Raw genomic sequence first — 12,124 nt, forward strand, 5'->3', positions numbered from 1 at the left:
CACACGACACACATCCGCACACCCATCTGCCCAACTGAGGTTGGCGAGTGTCCCTGCGAGCCTTTCAAGGGCTTTCCCAAACTCACTGCGAGTGTTTCCAGCTAGTACCCTCATCATTTTGCATAATAATCGCTTGCATATTAATCACTTGCAAGCAATGCTGTAATCATCAGGACAGCAGACACTAGCAAGAGACGCCTGCTTATTTCAATCAAGTATTTTTGTATGGAAGTTACAAGAATCATCAGACTGTGGTTTTGCCAGGGAATGCAGCACAGACTCACTTTACCTGGAGTAGCACACTAGCTGGGAATGGCTCCAAGGACTTGCTATGGTCTGTCAGGTCAATGTGCAAATTAAATCAGATTTATTCAGCACACGGAGCTTCCTTCGGTGCTGTTTCAGTCTCGGTTGTTAATTGAGCTGCCTTACATGTATACATTGTGATTACATGCTACAGAAAACATAGTGAAGAAAAACTGAAGTTGATTTCTGAGCTGTCTGCTATATGGTACATTAGGCAAAGAATAAACCAACATCAACAATGCTCATTAAATTTATATTGTATATAAAATACCACCGGTAAACTCTCTCTGCCCATAGAAAGCTATGACAATTTCAATGTGGTACTCTTAAAAGAATGGGCAAATGTTGCTCTTTTAACTGTACTTGATGGGCTCTTTTAACCATCCTTGAACAACCATCAAGGCTCTTGCTCCTGACTACACCCTCTCCTCTTTGGGGGGTTGGCCACATAAAGAGCTTCAGCCTGCAACTGATGTGCGGTTGACAGAATTTTTATCTGTCACAGGGTGGAAAATACCAATAAAAAGAATCACAATCAAGTGTTAAATAGTATAAGCAGAGCTGAGCTAATCACAACGAGAGGCATTTCTAGCTGGGCTCTAAGCTGATAAAAGAGAAGATGAATCCCCTTCACACTGGAGAGAGCTACCTGTCCAAGGAAGCTACCCTCAGCCTGGCTTTCCCTGCCCAGGAAAGGGCCAGGCTTTTAACCAAATCCTACAGTCAAGTAATTTTGCTCCTCCTTCCTTACAATACCTACCTGACCTATATAGGACAGCCCCGTTCCTCATCCCCGTGGGAAGCATCTCCCCCTCTGTGATCATTTGCTTTCACATCTTTATATGTAAACTAAAGTTTGAAAAACCATCCAAGACACGTATTTGCAATGAATCACCACTCCTCACTGGAGCTCCCTAAGTCCATCATCAGAAATCTGGACTGACCCCTTGTTTTGGAGAAGCCTAGGCTAGTTACGAAAGTGCAAGACTTCTTATCAGTCACCTGCCTTAAGACCGAAACATTGGATAAAAAATATAAATCAAGTAATCTAATAAAAATACTAGCAAACGTAATAGTTTGAAGAGACAACATTTTGGAGATGTAGCACCAGTCATCTGATCAGTGACTGTTAGAGGCGGTTTGCCCTTGCCAGCTTTGCTGACCTACACTATTTATTTCCCAGCATCACCACCCACTTCATCACGAGGCTGGCCGCAAACCCGCCCCGCCAGCAGACCGCCAGCTGACACCGTTCTGTCGTCAGACTTTGCAGGGTTTCTTTCTCGTCTTGCCACTGAGGTGACTCGGTGCGTACACTACCTGTGACGTTACGGATGGCGAGGCTGCAGGAACAGCGAGCTCGGAGCACATTTCTCCCCGGGGAAGCTGTTTCTGACAGCTTCACGCAGAAAGCAGCAGCTCTGCCAGAACGGTGGTTGGGGAGTTCCCAGGACAGGAAAGCGGCTCAACTCGGAGACATCGCGCTCAGCTCCTACGCCCCACTCACTCTGCTGCCACAGCAGTGGGTTTAGGGTGCTCATTCACCACCTTTTTGTCATACAACTCCACAATTCCCAGAAAGGACGATTAATCTGACTTAATTATTTTATGAAACGCAAAGAAGCTGCAGCACTAAATCTCGTTGCTGATTTTCTCTTATCTAACCATACTGAAGCGAGGGGCCCATAAGCACGTGGTGTGTGCCTGTATCCCTGCCTGGGACACCATCTCTACCATCGGAAACACCAGGCAGGAGAAGATGCCTTCTTCCTGCAAACCCTCTGCCCAAACTCCAGTAAACAGCAGCTACGCAGAATCTGCATAGAGCGTCAAAGCTCACCACCAAATCACAAATCAGGTATCTAGAAACAACTCGCTGTAGAAAGACTACAATACACAGTCCAACAAGACTTCAAAAATAACTAGAATGATCTATTTGAAAGCCCTATCCATATAACAAGCTTCAAAACATCACTGGACTATAACAGACATTTTTATAACCCTCCGCTGACTCAAAAGACATTAACCTATACCGACCGAAAATATTTGCAGCCATTTAGAGACAGAGTTTAATAATGAATTTGCTTCCACCTTGCAGCCAAAGCTACAGTCAGGAAAAGGCTCATCACTCCTAAAAATGCTGGCAAATACAGTTTTCCTGGATTTAGTCAAGTTTCTGTCATCCGCTCAATGTTTTAAAAACATCTTAACATATTTGTAATATTCACTTATCACCTCGCGTGTAAGTGTGAACACTCCTTAGCAATGGTGTTCCTTAAAGAGTAATTCCTCAGCACAGCTCAAACATCTACAAACCGCCACGCCTTCCATTTTTAATCCATATCCTTCCATTTACCATATGTCTTACCTTGGCTTCTACTTTTAAAATATAGTTTAACAGGAAGAAAACCTCTCAGGCTATTTGGAAAATAAAAGGGGGAAATAAATAAAAATGAAGACAATTTTACAGGTCCTACTTCAGCTAAACCTTTCAGGGACTTCAATGAGAAGATAATCTTTCTGTGATTATGGCCAAACCCTCTCGTTGCTTAGCAACACATAATTAAGGAATATGTTTTCAGATCCGCTTTGCAAGCTGGCCATTATCAGATGAAATTACTGGAGCAACAAATGTCATCCTCATGCAAATGAGTCGGTCGTAGGCAAAAAAAAAAAAAAGGGGGTTGAGTTGCGAGAAAGAGCTCAGCAGCACAGAAACGCTGCTGGCTTCCTCTTGTTGCGCACGGGTAATTCTTTTAAGAGGAAGGGATAATATCTAGATTTTTTAAGAGAACAGGGTTTTCAATTTATATACGAGACACATGGAAGAAGAGGTCTGTTTCTTGTAGCGGAGACTGTTCCCAACGCATGGCTCCAGGGGTCCCTCACACCAGGGCTTGCACTGCATCAGTACCGGCTGGCTCAATCCAACGTACCGCAAATAAATGAACATATTTGTGTTCCCCCCATTATGTCAGTTTGGGTTTTTTTGGGGGGTTTTGGGAAATTGTTTATTTAAAAATACTGTCTGGATGTACTACTTTCGTGTCTGATCCATGTCAACAGCGAATGTGTTGCCTAATACTTAAGGATTTTTTAGAAATCAATACATTACACCAGCTACATAAAGGATGCACAAGCATGAAAGAAACAGCATCTACTTCCTAGCTGTGTAATTATGGTAAGCCAGGGAAAGGGGTGCGCCAAGTGTCTGCATTTTGACAACTTTATCATTTCCACTCACAAAATCATTCTTTATTTAGATTCCTGTGGAATGGCATCACCAGTTTGGCACCGTCTCTATGCCTATAAATGGTATCCTTTTATTAAAGCTTTGTGCGTGTACGCTGGTACGGCACATTGTTCCAGACTTGTTTGCATGGGAGTTCAGTTGAACTGCACAGGGAGAAAATTCCCTGCTCTTAGAGTCTACCAAGAAAAAAATCCAACATTTCAAGTTACTACTTTCCCCATTTTTCAAACAAGTCAAGCCACAAATGAACGGATTTGCCACGTTTCCTTGTACTTAGCAGTGTGGTTTTGGGGGTTAGTTTCTGTCAGGCTCCAAGCATTATCATCAATGTACATCTCCGAAAGTGGAAGAGTGGAGCCTGCTCAGCTTATCCAGCTTTACATCTGAGCAGCCAAGGGCCTGAGCGCTTCTAGAAGGGGAAGGGAAGACAAGGAGCCACCATTCATTTTTATTGTTCTAGTGCTTAATGACAGGCTTTTAGTTTTAAGCACAGACCTATTACTTTAACAGCTATATCACTTCACTTAAAAGCATCTCTAGAAGGAGATCAAGGGTTTTATTTTGTATGCCTGATAAAACAGCAAATTAATAATAAGAAGAAAAGACTTAGGTAATGGCCAAAGGTAAGTCGATTCTCAAATAACACCATTAGCTATCTGATGAATTTAGTCAAAACAATGCTAACCATTTCCTCAGAGAAACACATTTGTGCCTGATAACAGCGGTAAAAAGTCAATCTGCAGCAAACCCTGTAGTCCTAATTGCTCACCCAGCGCGGTATCTAATCTCCCATTCTCTACAAACAACAGGAACAGCAAAATTAACCTTGGAAGCATTATCTGAGCCACTGCTCACTTTTAACTGAAGTTGGCTAAACAAATAAAATATTCGGAATTTAATGGCAGAACGAGAGTCAGGGTCTTTAGATCAGCACAGCTAGCACAGACACACAAAGAAATCCCATTTGCCTCCTTTTCTAAATAGGAAAGTGTCTAATATTTAGGGATGAAACCCCAATATACTGGACTGTGGTTTTTTTGGTGGGGTGAAGTAAGCAACAACAAGGTGGTTCTAAACTACCGTATGGGCCAAGACCCTTCGGAAATTACTTGGTTCAGGTGATGCCATGGTGGAGACGATGACGGGGGGCCCTGTGCGCCTGCTGAGCTTCGGGTACGGGGAGAGCTGGGCAGGGAACGTGGGTCCGGTGGGTGCCAGGCTGCCGTCCCCTGGCGCTCCTGGCCGGCGGAGGAGCTGTGGGCTGCCGTGCGGGCTGGGGGCCGGCGATGCCGCCGCCGTCCGCTCCCTCTTCATCAGCTCCATGGGCACGGTGTAGGTGGTGGGATAGGCCGTTTTGGGGCTGGCATGTGGGTTGCCTGTGGTCATGGACATGCCGGCCGGAGCTGAGTAGGCAGAAGCCGGACGTGGGTGCACGTTGCAAGGCAGGGGGGTATTGTATCCAGAACCGGGGAGAAAGTGTGGCCCCTGAGGAGCCCCCGCGGAGGCAGGGTAGGCGGTGGTCTCCAGGAGGTGCTGGGTCGGGGCGCTGGAAGGCCGGCGGTGCATCTCCCCTGCTCTCGGGGAGAGTGGCGGCAGTGGAGGCGGGGGCTGCGGGGCGGCAGGGCCATCTGCGGTGGGTCCTGCGCCGAGGGGGGCCACATAGTCGCCCGGCAGCTCGCTGCGGTGGCTGAAGCTGTTGGAGCGGGTCCTGGGACGCAGCGCCCCGCTCCTACGCTCCTGCCTCTGCAACTGCATTTCTGCCTTGTAGTTGTGGGCGATGCGGGAGAGCACGCGGGCCTGGCCCAGATTGGGAGCCACGGACTTGATGTCGTTCTCCTCCATCATGGCCAGCAGATTCGGGGAGTCAAAGCCCTGCTGCAGCAGGGCAGCAAAGGTGCTCTCCGAGACGCCTTCTGCACGCAGCAGAGCCACAAACTCAGGGTCGAAGCTCCTCTTCCCCTCCAGCCCGGGAAAGGCAGCGGGCACCGGTGGGTGGGAAGGCGTCGCCACCGTAGTCTCGTAACTGTCGTAGGAACCCTTGGCACCCTCCCGGCTTGGCCCATAGCCGCTGCCACTGGCAGGGTCCACCACCAGGCAGGTGGGAGCAGCCTGCCTACCCCCCGCCGCCTCGGGGGGCCGCTCCGCCCCGTCGCCGTAGGCCTGTCTGCCAGGAAAGGTGGGCGGCTCTGCCGCGTACCGTGGACCAAGGGGCTCCGTGCCATACCGTGCCGGGGAGACATCTCTGCCGCGCATCCGCTGCCCCTCCAGGCCCAGCTTGGGGTCCCTGTAGAGGCGGGTGGCCTCCAGTGGCAAGGCGGCGGCCGGGCGCACCGGGGCCTGGTCCCAGGACAGCCGGCTGCCGGGCGCCCCGTAGGTCACCAGTGGCCTGCTCGCCACGTGGTCACGGTAGCAACGGGGGTCCTTGGGCGACCTAGATGAGAGGGATGGGTCGCTGTAGTAATCCTGGGGTGGCAGGGAGCTCCGGCCTGCCATGGCCGCCTGCCGGTCGCAGTAGACGAAGTCGGGCACAGAGCCCTTCCTGAGGGGCCCCGGGGCGAAGGCGGCATCCTGGTACGGGTACGCCTCTTGCTTCAGCTCTGCGCCGCCCTGCAAGTTGATATCATTAGCTCGCGGCGGCTCATACCAGCCGCCTTCGCCGCCGTAGGTCAGGGAGCTCCTGCGTCCCTGCAGCCTTTGGTACTCAAAGGTGTTCTCGTTCTCCCAGTTGCCCTCATACCAGCCGGCAGCGTCCCAGCTCTGCGAGCGGCCGATGTTGGGGTGCTTGCTGGGGATGGGCATCGCCACGAGGCCACTTGCTCCCGCCGAAACGGAGAAGAGGAGGCGCCTTCCCTCTCAGCGCTTCTCCAGCATGCATCAAAACCAGACCGTGCTCCGCCTGAGCCCTCCCGGGACTTCAGAAACCACCGACCCGCGGTTTTGCCTTTCAAAGCGTTGCCTGAATTATTAATTCTTTGAAACCTTAGCAGGCAAAGCATGCAGCGGCCGCTCTCGCTTCAGGTTGGTGGAGGGACAGACCTTTCCCGTGCAGTGAGCCGCAGAAGAGGTGGCCGCGCTCAGCCCAGATGCTTTATCCTCTGCTGCCGGGGCCGGCGCGCGCACATGGACAACTGGCCGAGCAGTGTGTGGGGATTAGGAGCTAAATAAAACCGCTAAAGCCCTCGCTCCATGTGACATCATTTCAGCCCGATGAAATCTCCCGCGCGGGCCCAGCCAGCAACCTCAATGCAATTTCTCTCCAGGGAATGTTTTTTTTTTTTTTAAGTGTTGTTTTCTTAACATGCATTTCATCCGTTTCAGTTGCCTCCTTCCTCATTAGCTGAGGGCTCCTGTCCACACCAGCACCCACCAGAAATCGGCAACAAGATAACAAAACGTTCACGTATCTGCTCATCCCCACACATGCGCATGTAAAAATAAAAAAGAAAGCTTCAGTGTCAGCTCAATCTTAATCCACCCTGATGAAATGCTAATCCACTACACACAGCTAAGGACAAATTAAATGGAAGCAAGCAGGCAGGCCTAAAAAAAGGCCAATGCAAGATACTCAAGAATACAAGAGAGATTAGAAATTAGTTAGGTATCTCTTTAACACTTTATGAATATTGTAATTTGCTTTGGAAATTACATTTTTTGTTGTAGTTTCAAATTAGCCCTACTAACTATGCTCCAAAAGGATTCTTTACATTATTATCATAATACTCAAATCCTTTCATCATCCCAGGACAGAAAATTGTGGAGGTGTAATCTGAAATGTATAATTTTAAGACCCCAGCCGAGGCCATAGAAAAGGAGGGGAGGATCAAAGGATCTAAAGCCTGGTTTTACAAAGCAAAAAGGAAAAAGTAGACTTTCGCCTATTATCTCCAGCTTCCCTTGGAAAAACTACATGTTTATGAGATGGGAAAACACTCAGAAACATCAGACAAAACTCCATTTGTATTTAGCAGTATTTCAATATTCATATGGATTAAGCTTTCTTTACACTTAAGAGTAGGCAAAAGGATTTAGATGGAATCACACCATGCAAAATTGTTATTTGGGAATGTAATAAAAAATTCTTTATATAGTCATCACTTTCAGAGGAGATATTAAAATGGCTCCCCAAAACATGTACCTACATTATCACGGGCCGCTCATGCTCAAATATTCCTTTCCAAAGAAGAATAGGTCAACCGTTACTTATCTTGCTAACCACTTCTAGTGAGGCAACACTTTCTTTTTTAATTAAAAAAAAAAAATTCAGACGGAAATTTTTTCACCTTTCTCTGCTGTGATCACGAATTTCTTCACCTCCAACACATCCCTTCCAGGACAGACCCTTTTAAAAGGAATAACAGTCACCTTTCCTGGTCTGTTTGCAAGACAGCTTGTGCGTTTTTTCCCAGCTAATCCACAATAAATGTTTAGTGCACTCACCATCACATGATAGACAATTGTGCTCTTATGATAGCTAAATCACTAATACAGTCTAATGCTTATACTTGCCTATCATACTAATACCTCTGGGCTATATTTCTGACCCAAATACTGACAGGATCTTTGAGTAATCCTTAAATTTCTTTATTGCAGTAAATATTATAAATCCTCTTCAAACATTCTCTCCTCCAATTCCATCTCCAAGAACCACAATCTTTAAAATTATGTGGAACATTACACAGACATTCAAAACACGGGCTCCAAAAGATTATTTATGCAATTCTCAGAGAATATCTGATTGGCATTATATTGAATTAGCTAACAAACTTAAGGCACATTGGAAAATTTCTTCTTTTGTGAGAGTCAAAATGGGAAGACACGTTTGTGGCTTATAAATAAAGCAGAGAACATTTTAACAAACAAAAACATTTTATTACAACAACATTTTGCTAAAGAATAAAATGTATTCCCAACTGGGTACAGCGAGATCTGTGCCATTTGTTTGTTCTGAAGTAGCAAAAGAAAGCTACCAAAAATGTATATGAAAATAATAAAATCCTGGTCTACAGATCAAGGGCATCTTCCACCACTGCCTTCAAAGAAATCACTAAAAAACACAAGCACCATGTTAAGCCCTGGTTGACAATGGAAAAAAACCACACCGTTGAGAAATTAAATCTCAAAAATGCTGATCCTGAACAACTGCAAGAAAAGTCAGAAAGGGAGCTTTGAGCATTTACTACCTCTGAAAAACCCAAAAGCTTTAATAAGCCCTTGGGTGGCATGAGGGACACACAAAAGCAGCCTTGCCCAAACCAAGGGATCTGTGACTGGTGGCCATGCCCTGCCCAGCTCCAGCATGCACACAGGTGACAGCAGGACCAGAAGAGCCACCTCCAACCTCCCCTCAGCCCAAGAGCAGGAGCAGCCCTACGCCTGGGCTCCAAAAACCACCCCCATGCCCCTGGCCCAGCCTGTCCTTCCACGGGCGCAACCTCTCAGCCCTCCAGCAGAAGGATGTGCTCTTCTCACACCTGCTTTGCAGGAGCCAGGAAACTTTAACTTCAGACCTGCTGCTGGGAACACATCAATATGGATGATTTATCCCATACGTGCTGACCTCAATGGAACAAATAAACTATTCCTGTGCTCCAAGCCAAGCAGAGGTAAATGGGATGTGGGATGGGGGGCGGTAGGACTTGTACTTTTCCTTGCAGCTACAGGGCAGATGTCTTCTTTGGAGGGCTCTGCTGGCCCTTCTTGCTGACCAAGAGCTGCCACCAACCCCCACAGTCCAGGAGCCGTGGAGCTGGGCAGCCTCCCACACCACCATGGCAGCAAAGGAAACATTATACCCCCAGTGAAGCAAGACATGAATAAGAAATGATTGGAATAAAATATTTATGGTTGGGCAGTAAGGGTCTTTTATTTTTCTTTTTTTGGCACTCTTAAAAGCAGCGCCTATGCAAATTCCCATAAGTCTGTTGCTATTTCTGAATTCAGACCCTGGCAGCAATGGCCAAGAGAGGACATAGAGGCACCGGGGCACAACCCAACATAACAAATCTCATCTGGACTTCCTGGGAGTGGAGGCGGTTCCCAACGTGAGTGGGAGATGAAGGACTGCGGGACAGGCGGAAAATTTATCCTCCCTTTATCTTCTAATTCTAGAGGTATTTGGGGGGAAAAGACCCACACACATGAAAGAAAAAAAAAAAAAAAGAGCTGATCAAGAGATTAAATGCTCTGGTATTTCAGATCACATGAGAAATAGAGTTTTGACTTAATACCCTGAGTTTCAGTTTAGTGTTGATCTAATATATGGTAAATTTTGCTGTGATAAAATGACTACAGAAGAATTCTGCTCTGAAAAAAAAAATGTAACGACAGAGTAGAAGAAAGGTGGGCCCATAGTTTAAACACCACTTTAAAAAATGGATGGCATGAAATCTGGTTCTGGAAACAACTCACAGTGGGTATGAAACAAGCATCTTACACAATGCTAGAAAGTGCCGTTTTCTTCCCATGAGGAGAGTCTGTTTTACACATAAAACCCATGATATGAAATCAGGATGCTAAATCTGCAACACAAATGGTAAACAACATTTTCTGGTGTCTGCTGCACTAACTCAGGAGAGGTTGGATGTGAAATTAAATTCACATTGATTAAAAACATTTCATTACAAATTCTGAAAGCAAGTTGCTGGAAAAATTACTCCGTGCAACAAAGTAGTGAAGACTGGTTTTGGTTTGGCTTTTTATTATTTTAAAATACTTTTCAATTAGAAGTTAAATCTTGTTGCTGTTGGAAAAAATGACTTTCAATGTAGCAAAATGTTGATGTTTTCTCCCAAATTATCTCCTTCTGGGAGAGAGCACAAGTGAAACAATGTAGTGAATATGCCAAATGTAATTTCTGTCAAAAACTGTAAGGTGCATCAGTATCGGAAAGGCTATTTCTCATTTAAAGGCAAAAGAATCCTACCCCCAGTAGTGAAAAATCCTCTAGAGAACAAACATATCTCATGTTAATGGAGAGAGCAGGTATCAGGACACCCAGGCTTTATACTTCGTTCCGCCACTGTCAGCAAGTAAATTGCTTAATTTCTTACTTGCAGATTCCCCTTCCATCAAAGAGGCATATAATAATATCCACCTATCACATTCAGATAGTGTTAAGATTAATCAGTGATTGTCATATGTTTTCAGGTGACAAGGTACAAAGCTACCGGGAGGATAAATGCTTCTGCCCTCGCTGCCTGGGCACAATCACACGTGGTCCTTGAAAGCCTAATGACCCCCAAAGCTCGGGAAACCTTTTCTGAACACTGACCTCCTACGTTCAGCTTGCAGGACACCAGGGAAGCAGAAACGAGCTGGTGCTAAACTATCCTGTGGTATACCATGGATGCTATGGAGAGGAAAAGGAATAGCACGCACAGCGAATAATGCATGCAAGCACACGCGCACAAATTAAAAAAAATTAGGATAAGAAAAGCCGGAAGAAAATGTTCCAAATCCTTGGAAATTACTGCATTTGCTAAAATTTGGCTCTGCAAAAATCTCTCTCACAGTGGCAATAAGCACTCTGCCTAGATGGACTTTCTAACAGACTCCTGAAATTAGAGGAGTACAAAGAGAAAATTAGCAGGATTGTGCCGGAATCATTTTCAATAATCAAAGGAACAGAACAGCATCTGAAAGCACTCAGCGCTTGAAGCCATGCCACATGCTTTTACCAATTTCCAAACCAAAAGCATAGATGCTTTGTAACTTCAACAAAACACTCTCAAATACCAACTTGGTGCATTACAACAAAACACTCTTAAGATCAGCCGATTATTAAACAATCATTGCCTCATGTAACTCTGTATTTTGATGACTTTAAAGCAAAAAAGAAAAGCTTACATCCATTTGTAACTCAACCCCCCTGGCGCTGGGATAGAAATGTGCCGTAACCGTTGGCTCACAGGCATTACAAGCTCCAGGAATTCACTAGCACACGCCGCCTCTAAATGTTACGCACAAACTGGAATCTGTAACCGGGTTCAATTGCCGTTCCCACCAACTACACACAAACGGGCCCATGCATATGGAAAATAAAAGGTCAACATTGTACCTAAATAAACGTGGAGGCACAGCAAAGGAGCCTACCTCCCTCCCATGCCAAATAAAGCAGACGTTTACTCTCAGAACTGATAACGCAGTATTGCGGTGCCGTTCCGAGTGATTTCCCAAGAATCCCCCCAAACCCCACACGTCAACGTGATGAGAGAGGATGCAAAGCCTCTTCCACTCACACCTGCTGGCGTCGTGCCGAGAAGGCGCACGGAGACATTTCGCATAATGAAACTACAGTGACCTTTTACTTGATCACCGCGGACCTGACCGCTTGCCTCTCTGGTGCTTTTCTGTGCTCAGAAGGAATTTGGTGTAGGAGACAGGCCCCTTCCCACCCTCCCAGTCAGCCAGCCCCGCATCTCAAATCACCGCCACATGCCAACAACTCTGTGGCTGAAGGCATTTCACCTGTGTTTCGTTGAAAGGCACCCAGCGTCCAATTACCTTGTATTAATTGCAGAGTAAGGTGGGTGCAGAAGCACCCTGGTGAGCACGCAGTAACTTGTC

At 46.4% G+C, this 12,124-nt stretch overlaps 1 protein-coding gene across 3 annotated transcripts in view; it reads right to left on the reverse strand.

The window, feature by feature from the left end:
- CTBP2 (C-terminal binding protein 2) overlaps nt 1-12,124 on the reverse strand; it is a 142,943-nt gene that overhangs the window by 40,596 nt on the left and 90,223 nt on the right. The window contains exon 1 of one of the 3 annotated variants that reach the window (XM_074907935.1): nt 4,669-6,687. The exons of 1 other annotated variant lie outside the window; for it this stretch is intronic. In XM_074907935.1, the coding sequence (XP_074764036.1) occupies nt 4,669-6,358 (1,690 nt within the window). In that variant the 5' untranslated portion in view covers nt 6,359-6,687. Of the gene's footprint in view, nt 1-2,674; nt 2,781-4,668; nt 6,688-12,124 lie in introns of those variants that run through there. One more of the 3 variants, XM_074907940.1, reaches the window with a different exon arrangement.

This window comes from Athene noctua, chromosome 5 (assembly GCF_965140245.1).
Source record: "Athene noctua chromosome 5, bAthNoc1.hap1.1, whole genome shotgun sequence".
Classification (NCBI taxonomy): Eukaryota; Metazoa; Chordata; class Aves; order Strigiformes; family Strigidae; genus Athene; species Athene noctua.